The 23,067-nt window shown below is 46.9% G+C and overlaps 1 protein-coding gene across 1 annotated transcript in view; it reads left to right on the top strand.

The window, feature by feature from the left end:
• The window catches only part of COMTD1 (catechol-O-methyltransferase domain containing 1), a 102,596-nt gene that overhangs the window by 61,404 nt on the left and 18,125 nt on the right, over positions 1–23,067 (top strand). Inside the window, exon 5 of the mRNA XM_069240794.1 lies at positions 1,921–1,975. Coding sequence (XP_069096895.1) covers positions 1,921–1,975 — 55 coding nt within the window. The remainder of the gene's footprint in view (positions 1–1,920; positions 1,976–23,067) is intronic.

The raw sequence follows: 23,067 nt of genomic DNA, 5'->3' as shown, positions 1-23,067 counted from the left end.
ACACAAAAGAGATGCACAGGGCAAACACATACAAGCTTGGAAAAATGCTTAGATTAACAGACCAGCTTTGGGGATAGAGTATATAAATATAAATCTAGGTGATTCTTAAATTAGGATAGTCAGCAAGGTATCTTATAAGGTAATGGATAGTAATCAAGTGCCAGAAAGGGTGGGTACTAAATAGTGGGTGCCCATGCTATCTCAGGAGGAAAGGGGCAGAGGAAAGTACTGAAGTGGTGTGTTTATTTTCAGAACCTGAAATCACCAACAACACATCTCAGGAATGTCCATAATTCAGTTTATAAAATGGTCCTGATCTTTGTCTCTAGATTTAACATCACCTACTGAGTCATATAAGGATAATTTAAGCCTCCCCAATATTTACGCCTGGAAATGGGTACATCTAAAATTTATCTCCTTCTACTCCTTGGGTAGGAAATAGGAAGACACTTTTTGTTGTGTCAAAGTACATGCCTGGACTTTGTTATCCCGCATACTAAGGAATTCCTGTAAAAGCATCATGCATACATTTTCTTCAGAGCAATTGTCTTCTTCTCCAATCAATGTTCTTTTAGGAGACTATGTAGAGGTATACTTTTAAAGTGAAAAAGCAGTCACTTCCAGCCCCTGTAGTGAGATACACACCTATAGTAAGAAATTAGTTAATGTCTAAGTGAAGAGGGTCACAATTATACACAGCTTACTTATCTCCAGGCATGAAATAAAAATGTGTTTCTTACCCAGGAAACCTAAAGGAAGCACCAAGAGAAGTTGTCACAGTGGAGTACTTATCAGTATCATGAGATACTGATATGTTGGCGCTCCCAAAGCACCACCACAGAATTAAGAACACCTAATTCACACGCCTGTGTTACTTTTACAAGATGGAATGCCCATGGCACAGGCATCAGTATCATGGGACATCCATAGGTTCTGTACATTGATTCAGTGCGACAAGCCCAATGTCACCCGTTCTGAAGTATAAGTCCTGATGTGTGGTGGGAGGACTGCTATGCTCTTGTATTTCAATCAGCCCCCTCAAAATAATTGAGTTCCCCATGGGCTCCCTAATCGTCAGACACATCCGTCCCCCTTTTCTGTTATTGTCATTTCTGCTTAGCTTATGGGCTAACCAATTTTTTATCTCTCTTCCCTTTTAGCTAGCTCCTCGCCATTGCGTATGTGATGCAGCACGTCACTCACAGTCACTGAGTTAGCAAAATGTTGAATGTTGAAGCAGATGTCTTGCAACATTGTGGAGGTTATTTACTAAGATTATGTCCATGGACGCTTTCGTGGTGCAAAGCAATGCATCAATATACTTAGCATTATAGAATTTTATGGGTGCAGGGCATTATTCCTTAGCACCACATGGCTGTCCACACAGCTCTTGGTATATACATCCGCAGTTTGTTGAAGCATATGCATCTAATCAACACTACACCATCAAGAGTACACTTCTTGGCGCCGAGAGTTTTTCAGGGGGGATCATCCATGTAGTATGGGACAGACAGAATGCTTCAGTGATCTGACATGCTAGATTACTTGTATTAGTAGTAGGACGCTCACAGTGCCAATCTTATATTTCTTCCTTTCTTTCTTATTTCCATTCTTCTAATTTTCCTTAATTTGCCACTGCTTTCCTTTTACCTTCCTTCTTTATATCCTTCCTTCTGTGGTCCCTCCTCCCGTCCCTCCTTTTCTTCTTTGTTTCATTCTTTCCTTTTTTGCTCCCTGCTAGCTTTCTTTCTTCCCTTTATATTCTATTTTTTCTCCCTTTCACCCTTTATGTCGCTTATCTTCTTGTCTCCACATTCTTTACCACATTCAGCCCTCCCAATTGCTAGCACTCCCTCTTCATCTCTTTCCATCGTCCATGTCACCCAGTCTCAGACTAATTTCTCATGTCTCTTCTTTAAGGCTGATGTGCATCAGAAAATTGATTTGCGGATAAAGCTGACACTTCAGATCCTTGGTAAGTTCCTGCTATCGCTAATGTTTGGTGTACAGGCAGCACTTTTTGTGAGACATCAGTAACTGAGGGAATGAATACTTAAAAGTGAAAGAATTCCGCAACAACCAAAAGTTACTCCCAAGTAAATGGTGCCTTCAAATGTAAAATGAATATGAACAATGGCTACTGCTCAGCAGTGTTGAAAATTGTGCACTGTAGCGTTATCACATAAAGTGCCCCATGGGTGCAAGAGTCATGTGCATTCCATTTTATGCTTCCCAGAGCACTTTGGTATTACAGCAGGTTCTGCAGATGCACATGTAGTGCCTGCACCATCATAAAGGGGCATTCTTTCATTTACATGGGCATATGCCCCAGGCACCTGAGGGAAACACTAGCTTTGCATTGTGTTATGGATATGGGTGCCAGGCAAAGAGGCTGTCACAAGATGCACTGATTATGTGCACAAAGTAATGGGATGGTCAGTATGCCCCTCCCCCGTGCTCGTCTCTGGAGAGGGAGTTACCCTTGGAACCCCCATCATCGGTTGGGGTCACTCACTGCACCACCCTGCAAGGTGTCGCTGTCCCCTTTTGAAGTGCAGGCTGTGTGCCACCAGCACTGTGAAAGATTAACCAGCTGCTTTAAACATCTGGACTGTCTTCCACTAAAGGGTTCCCCTCAGTGCAGTGCAACTTCACAGCTGTCGTTGGGGTAGCACATTATCAGTAATAGGGCGTACTGTCCCTGTTTGAACCAGGGGCATCTATTTAAAGATGCACTGTGGTGCAAAGAGGTTCATTGAACCCTTACGGTAATACAGCTTTGGGGTCCATATTACAGAAAGTGCCCCACGAGCACAATGGGTGTGTGCACCTGCTTCCTGTGCCCCAGGGAATTTTGGTATTATAAAAGGAGCCACAGAAGCTTGCATGGCCCCTTCTGTAATACAGATGGCACAGCACGCATGTAGCTATGGGAGAATCCTAAAGGGGTGTTCCCTCATTTGTGTGGCAAACTGGCCCCATGCAAAAAAAAGGAAAACCATTGTCTCCATGCCTGCAAGTATTGTGGACAGGGTGCAGTGGCAGAGTCAGGAGAAGCACTGACTGTGCACCACAAAAAGGTGGTGCACATTCACTGCCCCTCTGGAGTGGGGAAGGGGGATCCCATGGACCCGACAGACATCCCTCTGCAAGTGGGTGCAATCACCCACTGCACAAGCCAACTGTCAGTTTCTATCCTTCTTGAAAGTGAAGGTCGGGTGCCAACTGCACCATAAAAGATGGAGCTGTGCTCAGATGTCTGTCTCATATTAATGTGCTGCTCAAATGGAAGCACAACTTCACAGCTTCCCTGAGGGTTGCACTTTTACAATAATACGGTGCACTGTCCCTGTTCACACACAACACACCTAATTAAAGCTGTGCCATGGTGCAGACAGGGACATTGTGCTCTATTAGACACTAATGCTCTCTAGTGCTTGGAGCTAAGCAACAATACTTTCAGAACACCTGTGAATTAATCCATGTGGCTATGGCACACCAGTTGACCTTATAGAAAACCAATAGGATTGTGCAGTGCAATAAATGACCTGCTACAGAGAGTTTTCTGTGTCTATTTGAAAATCATGGGTCTGAACCACATGAGGGTCTCATTGCCTTCAATCTTAGGTCTATTTTGTTTCTTGGAACAAAACAATAGGCGTTGTCTTCACTGATCCACCTACCTTAGTAATGGCTGTCAAGAAAGTTATTTACTGGCAAAACATGCATACACGGTCATTGTCCTACATTTTCACGTTTTCACTATTTCTGATATGAAACTTTTCACTAACATCTTGTTGACCCAAGAAGCAATTCGGTTCGTATTTTGTACTACACACAACACTTTACTGACTCGTAGATAAAATGTAAAAGGAAAAATAGTCTTATTAATGTACTTATTTATTTATTTATAGCTTATTGCTGGTTGACATGTCATATACAACATCTTCTTTTTTTCAGTAAAAACAATTAAAGTTAACAGTTACAATTTGATTAAAATAATAAGAAATAGCTTGGGGAGCATTGGCAGTAGCTAATCAGCTATTAGAGAAATCAATAACACAAAAAGCCTGTTTCAGCTTAATAATGCTCTTTGTGATGGAACTCTTCCAGTGTGTCTCATCTCAAATTGGCATGTTGTATCTAGAACGAGACTGTGGTGGTTTGTTTTCTAATGAGCATTACAACATCTTTTTTTTATCAAAGAATGGACTGGCTATTTTGGCCATTCTGGCATTTTCCACAAGGCTGCAGCCTAGGGAACTGATTTTATGTTTGATTGAGCTGCCATGAACCAGACATGAAAGCCAAAATATTTGGAAGGTTTGTATTGTAATATGCACTGTTCCGATCCGTTTTCTAAACATTTCTTTTCTGAGCATCCCCCAAACCAAATGCAGGAGATGATTTTGCTTGCCACATTTCCGTACATAGCCCAGTCATCTAGCTGAAGGAGCATGAAAACATGATTTCTGCTGGCTGTGCTAGATGCTCAAGCGGGACAATTCTGTGATGGAGAGTGCCTGCACATGAGTTTTTCTGATTGAGGCTTCAGAAATTAAAGCATTGCCAGAGGGCATCCTGGTGAAGATTGTACTGATGGTTAGTGGACATTAGACAACATTCCATTATTCATTGCTCGTAGGCAGCATCATGAGACACTCTACCACTTGTTTCCATTGGAACTTTGATGCCTCAGATGTATCTACTGACGACTGGAGCTTGATCAACATCTACCATGATGGAAGAACTAGAGTTCAACCACAAATGACGGAAGTTTGTAGATCGCTTCGTCAGAATCAGCTTAAAAAAGCTTACATCTGAAACTAACTCAGAGGGCACATGTTTTCTTGACCTCTGAGTGGATGTAGGAGGAGCCACAGTCAAAAACAGAATCCAGCATAAGAACAGTCCAGGCACAAGACCCTAACAGATGCAGAGAATATATGGATGTGTGTGGAGTACCTGAAAGCAATAGAAATCATCCAAGATTCTCACAGCCCATATGCTTCACTGTGAAGAAAGCGGCTTATTATATGATGTGATTGTGCAGCCTCACCGTGTAATAAACTTACAAACCTGTCTTGGGTCTATTCAGGTTTGTTTTGAAGACCTTAGCTCAACTGTGGGTAGCTGTGGCTTCAAGCACTCAGGCGTTATCAAAGGAACACTGGTAAAACATTTGGAAGTACCATAATAGTTGATTAAGAAAGACACACTACACAAAGAAAATCTGACACAGGTTTATAAAAAGTAGCACTTATGTTTCTGAATTTTTAGATACCCAAATGAGCAAGATATACCGGAGGAGTTTGAGATATAAATCATTAAGCAAGCAATAAATCACTGCTTTTTATTCAGATTGCAAAAAAGCATTAGCAACTACTGTGGTTAGCGGTTACTTGGGCAACTTTTGAAATCTTTAGTAAAGTTGTGTTCTGTTGTTCTGGCCATCTTTGGGTGACCAACACTGGCAGGTAGCAAGGTACGTGGCCCACTGAGGCTTGGCAGGACGGTTACCTTACAGTTAAAGCAGTCTCCAGGCCTATTCTAGGCTCTGTGTGTGAACCACCATGGATGCTACAGATACTGATCCAGTGATGGGGGCCTTAATAGGGCTACCCCTCAGTCCACAAACAAGGAGGGGTGACTATGGTGACAGAGGTCAATGTCCTTTGAAGTTTGCTTGAAGTCTAGCCAGATACCATTTGCCGCTAGTCTACTGCTCTCTAGTTACAGTGACATCAGCTGTGCTCTTGGACTGACAATAGCTCTGCCATGTCCAGCAGATCTCGGTGCAATGTTTAATTATAGAGACTTGGTCTTCCAGGCTGCACTTCGTTTGTCAGTGGCAGTCAAGTGATTGTGGCTACCAACTTTCCAAGGCAAGCTTCTTCAGCTTCAGCATTTGTGGTACTGGAGGTGTAACAGGCAGTCAGCCAACTGACTCTTGGAGTTATCTCTTCTTTCTGGGATTTGAAGACAACTTTTACTGAAGTACGGTGCCACAGGTTTTGGTGCAGTTTCTTTTTGCCAGGTCCAGGAAGCAGCAGGGCAGTCTTTCTTCCGTCCTCGCTCCTTTGCAGAGTATGTCTTGTGTATGTCCACCAATTGCCCTTCAAAGGTGGCTTCCCCTTTGAAGCTTTCCTTTCAGGCTCACACATTGTTTGGCTTTCCTGACAACTTGAACTACCAACCTTAGTAGTCCCGTTCACAAGTTAACACAGCTGAATTGCCAGCGCAGAACCCTATATTCCCCAGTGGGGCTTCTAAGCTTTCTACAGCACAAATGTCAATTTGGAAGCAGTTTAAAAACTGTCCGACAAGTCAGCAGTGGTAGTTCGGGAGACTTGATTTGCTTTGTCACACTAGTGGCAGCAGAATAAGTGCTACAGTCTAGATGGCAAGTTAACTTACAGGCCCGGGATACCTTTGGTATCATATACTAGAGACCTATAAGTAAGTTAACTTATGCCAATTGTGGGTGAGCCAATCAGGCATTCATGTTTTAAAGTCAGAGCAGTGGCACTGGGGTCTGGTTAGCAGGACTCAGTGCACTCGTAGAGTTGAAAACCCAGCAGCATCAGTCCAAAACTTTGGTGGTGATCATGCAAAAAGAGTCATTTCCTTATATTCACCAATTGTGATGGACAAAAAAATGATGTTCAAATGTGCAATTACAACTGTACTGTGAACAGCTGATCCATACCAAACCACTACCCAATGCCCTTTGACAGAGATGCGCATGACAGCTTTACTGAAGTCATTGTTTTTCAGGACTGAACCTGGGGAGTGGCAACTATCCGTTCCCCATAGGGTAGGAGAGTCAGGGCAAACACCTAACTGCTACTAACTGAGCTTTTACTATTTTGAATCAATGGCACAAGGATTATACAGAGCACTAGTAATCCTTTACAGAGACCCATGGAGAGAACAGTAAGTGGCCTAACGTCATGGGTGGTGTTGGTATTTCTAGACAAAATTAACACATTTGCGAATATGCTGGAAGATCTGAGGCTACTGAGGGTTCTTGACAATGTGAAAGAGCAAGCTCTCTATCTGTCTTAGAAGAAGCAGAAGTAGTAATGCTTCAGGATCAAATCTGTCTGACAAATTCTCTCCCAGACTGTAATAAAAGTTGGTGAAGCGTAAGTGCAGGACATGGCCTTGCATGGAAAGTCACAATCAACTACAACATTCCTATATTTGTGCATCCAGTTCCCATGATTTCCCTCTATTCATTGATCTCTGCATGTTACTCACTAAACAGACAACAGGGTGCCAACCAACCAAGACAAAAATTAAAGTAGAATCCCCCCCAGGATTGTACCACAAGATGAAAATCCTTTGGACCAAACCGGAGAGGGGATAGTGAAGAGGCCTTCCATGACCAGACAAACAAGTTGTTATTCACAGCAGTTATGGCTTTTTACAGATGCTTGTGATCCCTTCTGTAGTTTCAAAAAGTGATACATGCTTGAACTGCCTTTACGGGCAAGTAAAAACTCTCTGGAGTGGAAAAGAACGGCACATTGCAGAAACATGAGGTTCGATGGCATGTGTAGCTGCAGATACACATGTTGTGCATAGCCCGCCATCTGGTGTTGGGTCGGAGTGTTATAAGTTGTTTTTCTTCGAAGAAGTCTTTCGAGTCACGAGACCGAGGGACTCCTCCTCCTTGCTTCCATTGCGCATGGGCGTCGACTCCATCTTCGATTGTTTTCTTTCCGCCATCGGCTTCGGACGTGTTCCTTTTCGCTCCGGGTTTCGGGACGGAAAGATGGTTAAAAATTCGGAAAATTGCATCGGTATTGTTGCGTTCGGGATCGGGTTAGATAGAATCGACACCGAATCGAATCGTGAAGAGCTCCGGTAGCCCTTCGGGGTAATTTCGATCCCCCGTCGGGGCCTGGTCGGCCCGACCGCGTGTTACATCGAGGCTGATGGAACGGACCCCGTTCCGATTCTGCCCTAAATGCCACAACAAATACCCATATACAGACCAACATTTGGTCTGTAACCTGTGCCTGTCGCCCGAGCACAAGGAAGAAACTTGTTAGGCCTGTCATGCGTTTCGGTCCCGAAAAACGCTCCGTGACCGGCGCGCCAGAAGATTACAGATGGCGTCCACGCCGACAGGACACCGAGAGTTCGAGGAACAAGGAGAAGAAGAGGAGGCCTTCTCTATCCATGAATCGGACTCGGAGGACCTCGACGTCCACGAAACAGTGAGTAAGACGTCGAAGCCAGCACACAAGAAAACAGACAAGGCCCAGGGGACGCCACTGCCAACAGGCCATGGCTCAACCCATAAAGTCGGTGACCGCCCATCGGCACCGAAAAAGGCCGAACTAGTGCTGAGGTCGTCCGACTCGGGTCGAGACACAGGCATGCAGCAATCTCGGGACCGAGAAAGTGCTGCCGAAAAAGATCGACGCCGAGACAGCGGAGCCGAAGCTGCTCGGTGCAGAGACAGCGGCACCGAGGAAGATCGACGGCGAGAAATTTCGACTCCGAAAAAGAGGAAAGTCGCATCGGAGCCGAAAACGAGCAAGGACATAGTTTCGGTGCCGAAAAGACCGGCAACCGAGCCAACTACCAGCTCATATTCAGAGGAGCAATCACTGTCCTCTCAATTACGCAAACATAGATTTGTGGAAGAGTTACAGTCCACTGAAGTAGACCACACTCAAAAGCGGATCTTTATACAGAGTGGAACAGGGAAGATCGGCACCCTTCCCCCTATTAGGAGAAAAAGGAGACTTGAGTTCCAAACACAGGAACAAGCACCACAAACAAAAGTGGTGAAGAAGGTAACTCCGCCACCCTCTCCTCCACCTGTAACTTACATATCACCGGCACAGACTCCGTCACACTCACCGGCTCACACCACCATGAGCCAAGATGACCAGGACGCTTGGGACCTATACGACGCCCCAGTGTCAGACAACAGCCCGGAGGCGTATACTACCAAGCCCTCACCACCAGAGGACAGCACAGCGTATTCACAGGTGGTAGCTAGGGCAGCAGAATTCCATAACGTGTCGCTACACTCGGAACCTGTCGAGGATGACTTCCTTTTCAACACCCTCTCCTCCACCCATAGCACCTACCAGAGCCTGCCTATGCTCCCAGGAATGCTAAGGCACGCAAAGCAAATCTTCAAAGAGCCTGTCAAGAGTAGAGCAATAACACCTAGGGTGGAAAAGAAATATAAAGCACCGCCCACAGACCCTGCTTTCATCACCTCACAACTGCCACCAGATTCAGTTGTAGTAGGGGCGGCTCGCAAGAGAGCCAACTCTCACACATCAGGCGATGCACCACCTCCGGATAAAGAAAGCCGCAAGTTCGACGCAGCCGGAAAAAGGGTCGCAGTACAAGCTGCAAACCAGTGGCGCATCGCTAACTCTCAAGCGCTTCTAGCGCGATATGATAGAGCCCATTGGGACGAGATGCAGCACCTCATCGAGCATCTACCCAAAGATTTACAAAAAAGGGCGAAACAGGTGGTTGATAAGGGACAAAACATCTCCAATAACCAAATACGCTCCTCTATGGATGCAGCTGACACAGCTGCAAGAACAATTAACACAGCAGTAACCATAAGAAGGCACGCGTGGTTACGGACATCTGGCTTTAAACCGGAGATACAGCAAGCGGTGCTCAATATGCCATTCAATGAGCAACAATTGTTCGGACCTGAAGTGGACACGGCAATTGAGAAGCTAAAAAAGGACACTGACACTGCCATGGGCGCACTCTACTCCCCGCAGGGCAGAGGCACTTTCGGCACCTTCCGCAAAACACCCTTCAGAGGGGGGTTTCGGGGTCAGGCCACACAAGCCAGTACATCACATTCAACACCGTCTACCTACCAGGGACAGTACCAAAGGGGAGGCTTTCGGGGCCAGTACAGAGGAGGACAATTCCCTAGAAACAGGGGAAAATTTCAAAGCCCAAAAACACCTGCAACCAAACAGTGACTCATAGGTCACTCATCCCCTCCACACAACACCAGTGGGGGAAAGAATAAGTCAGTATTACCAATCTTGGGAGAAAATAACAACAGACACTTGGGTCTTAGCAATTATCCAACATGGTTAAACACCTACATCAAATCAGAACACTTTCACATGGTCACGCTACAAGAAGTGTTACCATTGCTAAAGCAACAAGACTACATGACAACCTTAGATCTCAAAGACGCGTATTTCCACATACCGGTACATCCCTCGCACAGGAAATACCTAAGGTTCGTATTCAAAGGAATACATTACCAATTCAAAGTATTGCCGTTCGGTATAACAACCGCACCAAGAGTCTTTACAAAATGCCTAGCAGTAGTAGCTGCACACATCAGAAGGCAGCAAATACACGTATTCCCGTATCTAGACGATTGGCTAATCAAGACCAACTCACTGACAAAGTGCTCACACCACACGGATCAGGTCATACAAACCCTCTACAAACTCGGTTTCTCCGTCAACTATGCAAAATCACACATTCTGCCGTGCAAAGTACAGCAATACCTAGGAGCAACAATAGACACAACAAGGGGAATAGCCACTCCAAGTCCACAAAGGGTTCAAAATTTCCTAAAAGTTATACAAACCATGTATCCAACACAACAAATACAGGCAAAGATGGTATTACAACTCCTAGGCATGATGTCCTCATTCATAGCCATTGTCCCAAACGCAAGACTGCACATGAGGCCCTTACAACAGTGCCTAGCATCACAATGGTCACAAGCACAGGGTCACCTTCTAGATCTGGTGTTGTTAGACCGCCAAACATACATCTCGCTTCTATGGTGGAACAGTATAAATTTAAACAAAGGGCGGCCTTTCCAAGACCCAGTGCCACAATACGTGATAACAACAGATGCTTCCATGACAGGGTGGGGAGCACACCTCAATCAACATAGCATCCAAGGACAATGGGACGTACATCAAACAAAGCTGCATATAAATCACCTAGAACTGCTAGCAGTTTTCCTAGCGTTAAAAGCATTCCAACCCATCATAACCCACAAGTACATTCTTGTCAAAACAGACAACATGACAACAATGTATTATCTAAACAAACAGGGGGGGACACACTCGACACAGCTGTGCCTCCTGGCACAAAAAATATGGCAATGGGCAATTCACAACCACATTCGCCTAATAGCACAGTTTATTCCAGGGATCCAGAATCAACTTGCAGACAATCTCTCTCGAGATCACCAACAGGTCCACGAATGGGAAATTCACCCCCAAATTTTAAACACTTACTTCAAAGTTTGGGGAACCCCTCAAATAGACTTATTTGCAACAAAGGAGAACGCAAAATGCCAAAACTTCGCATCCAGATACCCACACAGGCAGTCTCAAGGCAATGCCCTATGGATGAACTGGTCAGGGATATTTGCGTACGCTTTTCCCCCTCTCCCTCTCCTTCCATATCTAGTAAACAAATTGAGTCAAAACAAACTCAAACTCATACTGATAGCACCAACATGGGCAAGGCAACCTTGGTACACAACACTGCTAGACCTATCAGTAGTACCCCACGTCAAGTTACCCAACAGGCCAGATCTGTTAACACAACACAAACAACAGATCAGGCATCCAAACCCAGCATCGCTGAATCTAGCAATCTGGCTCCTGAAATCCTAGAATTCGGACACTTAAACCTCACCCGAGAATGTATGGAAGTCATAAAGCAAGCTAGAAGACCATCCACTAGACACTGCTATGCAAGCAAGTGGAAAAGGTTTGTTTGCTACTGCCACAATAATCAAATTCAACCATTACACGCATCTCCAAAGGATGTAGTGGGTTACTTACTACACTTACAAAAATCGAACCTGGCCTTCTCTTCCATTAAAATACACCTCGCAGCAATATCTGCATACCTGCAGATTACCCATTCAACTTCACTATTTAGGATACCTGTCATTAAAGCGTTTATGGAAGGCCTCAAAAGAATTATACCACCAAGGACACCACCCGTTCCTTCATGGAACCTCAACATTGTCTTAACAAGACTCATGGGTCCACCTTTTGAACCCATGCATTCTTGCGAAATACAATTCCTAACCTGGAAGGTTGCATTTCTCATCGCCATCACATCTCTAAGAAGAGTAAGTGAAATTCAGGCGTTTACAATACAAGAACCTTGTAGGAAGTTGGCTCTGTATGTGCTATTTCAAAGTAAGGAATAGCATGCACAGAGTCCAAGGGTTCCCCTTAGAGGTAAAATAGTGGTAAAAATAGATAATACTAATGCTCTATTTTGTGGTAGTGTGGTCGAGCAGTAGGTTTATCCAAGGAGTAGTGTTAAGCATTTGTTGTACATACACATAGACAATAAATGAGGTACACACACTCAGAGACAAATCCAGCCAATAGGTTTTTATATAGAAAAATATCTTTTCTTAGTTTATTTTAAGAACCACAGGTTCAAATTCTACATGTAATATCTCATTCGAAAGGTATTGCAGGTAAGTACTTTAGGAACTTCAAATCATCAAAATTGCATGTATACTTTTCAAGTTATTCACAAATAGCTGTTTTAAAAGTGGACACTTAGTGCAATTTTCACAGTTCCTAGGGGAGGTAAGTATTTGTTAGGTTAACCAGGTAAGTAAGACACTTACAGGGCTTAGTTCTTGGTCCAAGGTAGCCCACCGTTGGGGGTTCAGAGCAACCCCAAAGTCACCACACCAGCAGCTCAGGGCCGGTCAGGTGCAGAGTTCAAAGTGGTGCCCAAAACACATAGGCTAGAATGGAGAGAAGGGGGTGCCCCGGTTCCGGTCTGCTTGCAGGTAAGTACCCGCGTCTTCGGAGGGCAGACCAGGGGGGTTTTGTAGGGCACCGGGGGGGACACAAGCCCACACAGAAATTTCACCCTCAGCGGCGCGGGGGCGGCCGGGTGCAGTGTAGAAACAAGCGTCGGGTTCGCAGTGTTAGTCTATGAGAGATCTCGGGATCTCTTCAGCGCTGCAGGCAGGCAAGGGGGGGGTTCCTCGGGGAAACCTCCACTTGATCAAGGGAGAGGGACTCCTGGGGGTCACTCCTCCAGTGAAAGTCCGGTCCTTCAGGTCCTGGGGGCTGCGGGTGCAGGGTCTCTCCCAGGTGTCAGGACTTTGGATTCAAAGAGTCGCGGTCAGGGGAAGCCTCGGGATTCCCTCTGCAGGCGGCGCTGTGGGGGCTCAGGGGGGACAGGTTTTTGTACTCACAGTCTTAGAGTAGTCCTGGGGTCCCTCCTGAGGTGTTGGATCGCCACCAGCCGAGTCGGGGTCGCCGGGTGCAGTGTTGCAAGTCTCACGCTTCTTGCGGGGAGCTTGCAGGGATCTTTAAAGCTGCTGGAAACAAAGTTGCAGCTTTTCTTGGAGCAGGTCCGCTGTCCTCGGGAGTTTCTTGTCTTTTCGAAGCAGGGGCAGTCCTCAGAGGATGTCGAGGTCGCTGGTCCCTTTGGAAGGCGTCGCTGGAGCAGGATCTTTGGAAGGCAGGAGACAGGCCGGTGAGTTTCTGGAGCCAAGGCAGTTGTCGTCTTCTGGTCTTCCGCTGCAGGGGTTTTCAGCTAGGCAGTCCTTCTTCTTGTAGTTGCAGGAATCTAATTTTCTAGGGTTCAGGGTAGCCCTTAAATACTAAATTTAAGGGCGTGTTTAGGTCTGGGGGGTTAGTAGCCAATGGCTACTAGCCCTGAGGGTGGGTACACCCTCTTTGTGCCTCCTCCCAAGGGGAGGGGGTCACAATCCTAACCCTATTGGGGGAATCCTCCATCTGCAAGATGGAGGATTTCTAAAAGTTAGAGTCACTTCAGCTCAGGACACCTTAGGGGCTGTCCTGACTGGTCAGTGACTCCTCCTTGTTTTTCTCATTATCTTCTCCGGCCTTGCCGCCAAAAGTGGGGCCTGGCCGGAGGGGGCGGGCAACTCCACTAGCTGGAGTGTCCTGCTGGGTTGGCACAAAGGAGGTGAGCCTTTGAGGCTCACCGCCAGGTGTGACAATTCCTGCCTGGGGGAGGTGTTAGCATCTCCACCCAGTGCAGGCTTTGTTACTGGCCTCAGAGTGACAAAGGCACTCTCCCCATGGGGCCAGCAACATGTCTCGGTTTGTGGCAGGCTGCTAAAACTAGTCAGCCTACACAGATAGTCGGTTAAGTTTCAGGGGGCACCTCTAAGGTGCCCTCTGTGGTGTATTTTACAATAAAATGTACACTGGCATCAGTGTGCATTTATTGTGCTGAGAAGTTTGATACCAAACTTCCCAGTTTTCAGTGTAGCCATTATGGTGCTGTGGAGTTCGTGTTTGACAAACTCCCAGACCATATACTCTTATGGCTACCCTGCACTTACAATGTCTAAGGTTTTGTTTAGACACTGTAGGGGTACCATGCTCATGCACTGGTACCCTCACCTATGGTATAGTGCACCCTGCCTTAGGGCTGTAAGGCCTGCTAGAGGGGTGTCTTACCTATACTGCCTAGGCAGTGAGAGGCTGGCATGGCACCCTGAGGGGAGTGCCATGTCGACTTACTCGTTTTGTCCTCACTAGCACACACAAGCTGGCAAGCAGTGTGTCTGTGCTGAGTGAGAGGTCTCCAGGGTGGCATAAGACATGCTGCAGCCCTTAGAGACCTTCCTTGGCATCAGGGCCCTTGGTACTAGAAGTACCAGTTACAAGGGACTTATCTGGATGCCAGGGTCTGCCAATTGTGGATACAAACGTACAGGTTAGGGAAAGAACACTGGTGCTGGGGCCTGGTTAGCAGGCCTCAGCACACTTTCAATTGTAAACATAGCATCAGCAAAGGCAAAAAGTCAGGGGGCAACCATGCCAAGGAGGCATTTCCTTACACAACCCCCCCCCCAAACGAAAGAGGATGAGACTAACCTTTCCCAAGAGAGTCTTCATTTTCTAAGTGGAAGAACCTGGAAAGGCCATCTGCATTGGCATGGGCAGTCCCAGGTCTGTGTTCCACTATAAAGTCCATTCCCTGTAGGGAGATGGACCACCTCAACAGTTTAGGATTTTCACCTTTCATTTGCATCAGCCATTTGAGAGGTCTGTGGTCAGTTTGAACTAGGAAGTGAGTCCCAAAGAGGTATGGTCTCAGCTTCTTCAGGGACCAAACCACAGCAAAGGCCTCCCTCTCAATGGCACTCCAACGCTGCTCCCTGGGGAGTAACCTCCTGCTAATGAAAGCAACAGGCTGGTCAAGGCCATCATCATTTGTTTGGGACAAAACTGCCCCTATCCCATGTTCAGAGGCATCAGTCTGCACAATGAACTGCTTAGAATAATCTGGAGCTTTGAGAACTGGTGCTGAGCACATTGCTTGTTTCAGGGTGTCAAAGGCCTGTTGGCATTCCACAGTCCAGTTCACTTTCTTGGGCATTTTCTTGGAGGTGAGTTCAGTGAGGGCTGTCACAATGGATCCATATCCCTTCACAAACCTCCTGTAATACCCAGTCAAGCCAAGGAATGCCCTGACTTGAGTCTGGGTTTTTGGAGCTACCCAGTCCAGAATAGTCTGGATCTTGGGTTGGAGTGGCTGAACTTGGCCTCCACCTACAAGGTGTCCCAAGTAAACCACAGTTCCCTGCCCTATCTGGCATTTGGATGCCTTGATAGAGAGGCCTGCAGATTGCAGAGCCTTCAAAACCTTCTTCAGGTGGACCAGGTGATCCTGCCAGGTGGAGCTAAAGACAGCAATATCATCAAGATAAGCTGTGCTAAAGGACTCCAAGCCAGCAAGGACTTGATTCACCAACCTTTGGAAGGTGGCAGGGGCATTCTTTAAACCAAAGGGCATAACAGTAAACTGATAATGCCCATCAGGTGTGGAGAATGCTGTTTTCTCTTTTGCTCCAGGTGCCATTTTTATTTGCCAGTACCCTGCTGTCAAGTCAAAGGTACTGAGGAATTTGGCAGCACCTAATTTATCTATGAGCTCATCAGCTCTTGGAATTGGATGAGCATCTGTCTTGGTGACAGAATTGAGCCCTCTGTAGTCCACACAAAACCTCATCTCTTTCTTTCCATCTTTGGTGTGAGGTTTGGGGACTAAGACCACTGGGCTAGCCCAGGGGCTGTCAGAGCGCTCAATTACTCCCAATTCCAGCATCTTGTGGACTTCCACCTTGATGCTTTCCTTAACATGGTCAGACTGTCTAAAGATTTTGTTCTTGACAGGCATGCTGTCTCCTGTGTCCACATCATGGGTACACAGGTGTGTCTGACCAGGGGTTAAGGAGAAGAGTTCAGGAAACTGTTGTAGGACTCTCCTACAATCAGCTTGCTGTTGGCCAGAGAGGGTGTCTGAGTAGATCACTCCATCTACTGTGCCATCTTTTGGGTCTGATGACAGAAGATCAGGGAGAGGTTCACTCTCTGCCTCCTGATCCTCATCTGTTACCATCAACAGATTCACATCAGCCCTGTCGTGGAAGAGCTTAAGGCGGTTCACATGGATCACCCTCTTGGGGCTCCTGCTTGTGCCCAGGTCCACCAGGTAGGTGACCTGACTCTTCCTTTCTAGTACTGGGTAAGGGCCACTCCATTTGTCCTGGAGTGCCCTGGGAGCCACAGGCTCCAGAACCCAGACTTTCTGCCCTGGTTGGAACTCAACCAGTGCAGCCTTTTGGTCATACCAAAACTTCTGGAGCTGTTGGCTGGCCTCAAGGTTTTTGGTTGCCTTTTCCATGTACTCTGCCATTCTAGAGCGAAGGCCAAGTACATAGTCCACTATGTCCTGTTTAGGCTCATGGAGAGGTCTCTCCCAGCCTTCTTTAACAAGGGCAAGTGGTCCCCTTACAGGATGACCAAACAGAAGTTCAAAGGGTGAGAATCCTACTCCCTTCTGTGGCACCTCTCTGTAAGCGAAAAGCAGACATGGCAAGAGGACATCCCATCTCCTTTTGAGCTTTTCTGGGAGCCCCATGATCATGCCTTTTAATGTCTTGTTGAATCTCTCAACCAAGCCATTAGTTTGTGGATGGTATGGTGTAGTGAATTTATAAGTCACTCCACACTCATTCCACATGTGCTTTAGGTATGCTGACATGAAGTTGGTACCTCTGTCAGACACCACCTCCTTAGGGAAACCCACTCTGGTAAAGATACCAATGAGGGCCTTGGCTACTGCAGGGGCAGTATTCGACCTAAGGGGAATAGCTTCAGGATACCTGGTAGCATGATCCACTACTACCAGGATATACATATTTCCTGAGGCTGTGGGAGGTTCTAGTGGACCAACTATGTCCACACCCACTCTTTCAAAGGGAACCCCCACCACTGGAAGTGGAATGAGGGGGGCCTTTGGATGCCCACCTGTCTTACCACTGGCTTGACAGGTGGGGCAGGAGAGGCAAAACTCCTTAACCATGTTGGACATATTGGGCCAGTAGAAGTGGTTGACTAACCTCTCCCACGTCTTGGTTTGTCCCAAATGTCCAGCAAGGGGAATGTCATGGGCCAATGTTAGGATGAACTCTCTGAACAGCTGAGGCACTACCACTCTCCTAGTGGCACCAGGTTTGGGGTCTCTGGCCTCAGTGTACAGGAGTCCATCTTCCCAATAGACCCTATGGGTTCCAGTTTTCTTGCCCTTGGACTCTTCAGCAGCTTGCTGCCTAAGGCCTTCAAGAGAGGGACAGGTTTCTTGTCCCTTACACAGCTCCTCCCTTGAGGGTCCCCCTGGGCCTAAGAGCTCAACCTGATAAGGTTCAAGCTCCAAAGGCTCAGTTCCCTCAGAGGGCAGAACTTCTTCCTGAGAAGAGAGGTTCCCTTTCTTTTGCTGTGTTGCAGTTGGTTTCCCAACTGACTTTCCTGTTCTCTTGGTAGGCTGGGCCATTTTTCCAGACTCCAGCTCTACTTTTTCACCCTGTGCCTTGCACTGTGCCCTTGTTTTCACACACACCAGTTCAGGGATACCCAGCATTGCTGCATGGGTTTTTAGTTCTACCTCAGCCCATGCTGAGGACTCCAGGTCATTTCCAAGCAGACAGTCCACTGGGATATTTGAGGAGACCACCACCTGTTTCAGGCCATTGACCCCTCCCCATTCTAAAGTAACCATTGCCATGGGATGTACTTTTCTCTGATTGTCAGCGTTGGTGACTGTGTAAGTTTTTCCAGTCAGGTATTGGCCAGGGGAAACCAGTTTCTCTGTCACCATGGTGACACTGGCACCTGTATCCCTCAGGCCCTCTATTCTAGTCCCATTCATTAAGAGTTGCTGTCTGTATTTTTGCATGTTAGGCGGCCAGACAGCTAGTGTGGCTAAATCCACCCCACCCTCAGAAACTAGAGTAGCTTCAGTGTGGACCCTGATTTGCTCTGGGCACACTGTTGATCCCACTTGGAGACTAGCCATACCAGTGTTACCTGGATGGGAGTTTGGAGTGGAACCTTTCTTGGGACAGGCCTTGTCTCCAGTTTGGTGTCCATGCTGTTTACAGCTATGACACCAGGCCTTTTTGGGATCAAAGTTTTTACCCTTGTACCCATTGTTTTGTGAAGAGGCTCTGGGCCCACCCTCCTGTGCAGGTTTTTGGGGGCCTGTAGAAGACTCTTTACTATTTTTAGTTTTGGTTGTCTCATCACCCTTCCCCTGGGGAGTCTTTGTGACCCCTTTCTTTTGGTCACCCCCTGTTGAAGTCTTGGACACCCTTGTCTTGACCCAATGGTCCGCCTTCTTTCCCAATTCTTGGGGAGAAATTGGTCCTAGGTCTACCAGATGCTGATGCAGTTTATCATTGAAACAATTACTTAACAGGTGTTCTTTCACAAATAAATTGTACAGCCCATCATAATTACTTACACCACTGCCTTGAATCCAACCATCTAGTGTTTTCACTGAGTAGTCAACAAAGTCAACCCAGGTCTGGCTCGAGGATTTTTGAGCCCCCCTGAACCTAATCCTGTACTCCTCAGTGGAGAATCCAAAGCCCTCAATCAGGGTACCCTTCATGAGGTCATAAGATTCTGCATCTTTTCCAGAGAGTGTGAGGAGTCTATCCCTACACTTTCCAGTGAACATTTCCCAAAGGAGAGCACCCCAGTGAGATCTGTTCACTTTTCTGGTTACACAAGCCCTCTCAAAAGCTGTGAACCACTTGGTGATGTCATCACCATCTTCAAATTTTGTCACAATCCCTTTGGGGATTTTTAACATGTCAGGAGAATCTCTGACCCTATTTATATTGCTGCCACCATTGATGGGTCCTAGGCCCATCTCTTGTCTTTCCCTTTCTATGGCTAGGAGCTGTCTCTCTAAAGCCAATCTTTTGGCCATCCTGGCTAACAGGAGGTCATCTTCACTGAGAGCATCCTCAGTGATTTCAGAAATGTGGGACCCTCCTGTGAGGGACTCACTATTTCTGACTAACACAGTTGGAGACAGGACTTGAGGGGTCCTGTTCTCCCTATTTAGGACTGGAGGAGGGACATTGGCCTCCAAGTCACTAATTTCTTCCTCTGTGATGTCATCATCAGAGGGGTTGGCTTTTTCAAACTCTGCCAACAGCTCCTGGAGCTGAATTTTGGTAGGTCTGGAGCCAATGGTTATTTTCTTTATATTACAGAGAGACCTTAGCTCCCTCATCTTAAGATGGAGGTAAGGTGTGGTGTCGAGTTCCACCACCTGCATCTCTGTATCAGACATTATTCTGCTAAGAGTTGGAATACTTTTTTAAGAATCTAAAACTGTTTCTAGAATCTAATTCAAACTTTTAACAAACTTTTAAACTCTAAAAAGACAATGCTAAACAGGGACTTAACACACAAGGCCCTAGCAGGACTTTTAAGAATTTAGAAAACTTTCAAATTGCAAAAATGAATTTCTAATGACAATTTTGGAATTTGTCGTGTGATCAGGTATTGGCTGAGTAGTCCAGCAAATGCAAAGTCTTGTACCCCACCGCTGATCCACCAATGTAGGAAGTTGGCTCTGTATGTGCTATTTCAAAGTAAGGAATAGCATGCACAGAGTCCAAGGGTTCCCCTTAGAGGTAAAATAGTGGTAAAAATAGATAATACTAATGCTCTATTTTGTGGTAGTGTGGTCGAGCAGTAGGCTTATCCAAGGAGTAGTGTTAAGCATTTGTTGTACATACACATAGACAATAAATGAGGTACACACACTCAGAGACAAATCCAGCCAATAGGTTTTTATATAGAAAAATATCTTTTCTTAGTTTATTTTAAGAACCACAGGTTCAAATTCTACATGTAATATCTCATTCGAAAGGTATTGCAGGTAAGTACTTTAGGAACTTCAAATCATCAAAATTGCATGTATACTTTTCAAGTTATTCACAAATAGCTGTTTTAAAAGTGGACACTTAGTGCAATTTTCACAGTTCCTAGGGGAGGTAAGTATTTGTTAGGTTAACCAGGTAAGTAAGACACTTACAGGGCTTAGTTCTTGGTCCAAGGTAGCCCACCGTTGGGGGTTCAGAGCAACCCCAAAGTCACCACACCAGCAGCTCAGGGCCGGTCAGGTGCAGAGTTCAAAGTGGTGCCCAAAACACATAGGCTAGAATGGAGAGAAGGGGGTGCCCCGGTTCCGGTCTGCTTGCAGGTAAGTACCCGCGTCTTCGGAGGGCAGACCAGGGGGGTTTTGTAGGGCACCGGGGGGGACACAAGCCCACACAGAAATTTCACCCTCAGCGGCGCGGGGGCGGCCGGGTGCAGTGTAGAAACAAGCGTCGGGTTCGCAGTGTTAGTCTATGAGAGATCTCGGGATCTCTTCAGCGCTGCAGGCAGGCAAGCGGGGGGGTTCCTCGGGGAAACCTCCACTTGATCAAGGGAGAGGGACTCCTGGGGGTCACTCCTCCAGTGAAAGTCCGGTCCTTCAGGTCCTGGGGGCTGCGGGTGCAGGGTCTCTCCCAGGTGTCGGGACTTTGGATTCAAAGAGTCGCGGTCAGGGGAAGCCTCGGGATTCCCTCTGCAGGCGGCGCTGTGGGGGCTCAGGGGGGACAGGTTTTTGTACTCACAGTCTTAGAGTAGTCCTGGGGTCCCTCCTGAGGTGTTGGATCGCCACCAGCCGAGTCGGGGTCGCCGGGTGCAGTGTTGCAAGTCTCACGCTTCTTGCGGGGAGCTTGCAGGGATCTTTAAAGCTGCTGGAAACAAAGTTGCAGCTTTTCTTGGAGCAGGTCCGCTGTCCTCGGGAGTTTCTTGTCTTTTCGAAGCAGGGGCAGTCCTCAGAGGATGTCGAGGTCGCTGGTCCCTTTGGAAGGCGTCGCTGGAGCAGGATCTTTGGAAGGCAGGAGACAGGCCGGTGAGTTTCTGGAGCCAAGGCAGTTGTCGTCTTCTGGTCTTCCGCTGCAGGGGTTTTCAGCTAAGCAGTCCTTCTTCTTGTAGTTGCAGGAATCTAATTTTCTAGGGTTCAGGGTAGCCCTTAAATACTAAATTTAAGGGCGTGTTTAGGTCTGGGGGGTTAGTAGCCAATGGCTACTAGCCCTGAGGGTGGGTACACCCTCTTTGTGCCTCCTCCCAAGGGGAGGGGGTCACAATCCTAACCCTATTGGGGGAATCCTCCATCTGCAAGATGGAGGATTTCTAAAAGTTAGAGTCACTTCAGCTCAGGACACCTTAGGGGCTGTCCTGACTGGTCAGTGACTCCTCCTTGTTTTTCTCATTATCTTCTCCGGCCTTGCCGCCAAAAGTGGGGCCTGGCCGGAGGGGGCGGGCAACTCCACTAGCTGGAGTGTCCTGCTGGGTTGGCACAAAGGAGGTGAGCCTTTGAGGCTCACCGCCAGGTGTGACAATTCCTGCCTGGGGGAGGTGTTAGCATCTCCACCCAGTGCAGGCTTTGTTACTGGCCTCAGAGTGACAAAGGCACTCTCCCCATGGGGCCAGCAACATGTCTCGGTTTGTGGCAGGCTGCTAAAACTAGTCAGCCTACACAGATAGTCGGTTAAGTTTCAGGGGGCACCTCTAAGGTGCCCTCTGTGGTGTATTTTACAATAAAATGTACACTGGCATCAGTGTGCATTTATTGTGCTGAGAAGTTTGATACCAAACTTCCCAGTTTTCAGTGTAGCCATTATGGTGCTGTGGAGTTCGTGTTTGACAAACTCCCAGACCATATACTCTTATGGCTACCCTGCACTTACAATGTCTAAGGTTTTGTTTAGACACTGTAGGGGTACCATGCTCATGCACTGGTACCCTCACCTATGGTATAGTGCACCCTGCCTTAGGGCTGTAAGGCCTGCTAGAGGGGTGTCTTACCTATACTGCCTAGGCAGTGAGAGGCTGGCATGGCACCCTGAGGGGAGTGCCATGTCGACTTACTCGTTTTGTCCTCACTAGCACACACAAGCTGGCAAGCAGTGTGTCTGTGCTGAGTGAGAGGTCTCCAGGGTGGCATAAGACATGCTGCAGCCCTTAGAGACCTTCCTTGGCATCAGGGCCCTTGGTACTAGAAGTACCAGTTACAAGGGACTTATCTGGATGCCAGGGTCTGCCAATTGTGGATACAAACGTACAGGTTAGGGAAAGAACACTGGTGCTGGGGCCTGGTTAGCAGGCCTCAGCACACTTTCAATTGTAAACATAGCATCAGCAAAGGCAAAAAGTCAGGGGGCAACCATGCCAAGGAGGCATTTCCTTACAAACCTTATATCCAAATACACAAAAATAAGGTAGTCCTAAGAACCAATCCTAAATTTCTACCAAAGGTTATTTCACCGTTCCACTTAAATCAAACGGTAGAACTGCCAGTGTTCTTCCCACAGCCAGACTCGGTAGCTGAAAGGGCACTACATACATTAGACATCAGAAGAGCACTAATGTACTACATTGACAGAACAAAAGACATCAGAAAAACAAAACAACTGTTTATTGCATTCCAAAAACCTCAAAACAGGGTATAGCCAGATGGATAGTTAAGTGCATCCACATCTGCTACCTTAAAGCAAAAAGGGAGCTGCCCATTACACCAAGGGCACACTCAACCCAAAAGAAAGGCGCTAGCATGGCCTTCCTAGGGAATATTCCAATGCACGAGATATGTAAGGCAGCCACATGGTCTACGCCTCACACATTTACTAAGCACTACTGT

This window comes from Pleurodeles waltl, chromosome 6 (assembly GCF_031143425.1).
Source record: "Pleurodeles waltl isolate 20211129_DDA chromosome 6, aPleWal1.hap1.20221129, whole genome shotgun sequence".
In the NCBI taxonomy this organism is placed as follows: domain Eukaryota; kingdom Metazoa; phylum Chordata; class Amphibia; order Caudata; family Salamandridae; genus Pleurodeles; species Pleurodeles waltl.
The sequence above is the reverse complement of the archived record's forward strand: the minus strand, read 5'-3'. Positions and strand labels throughout refer to the sequence as shown.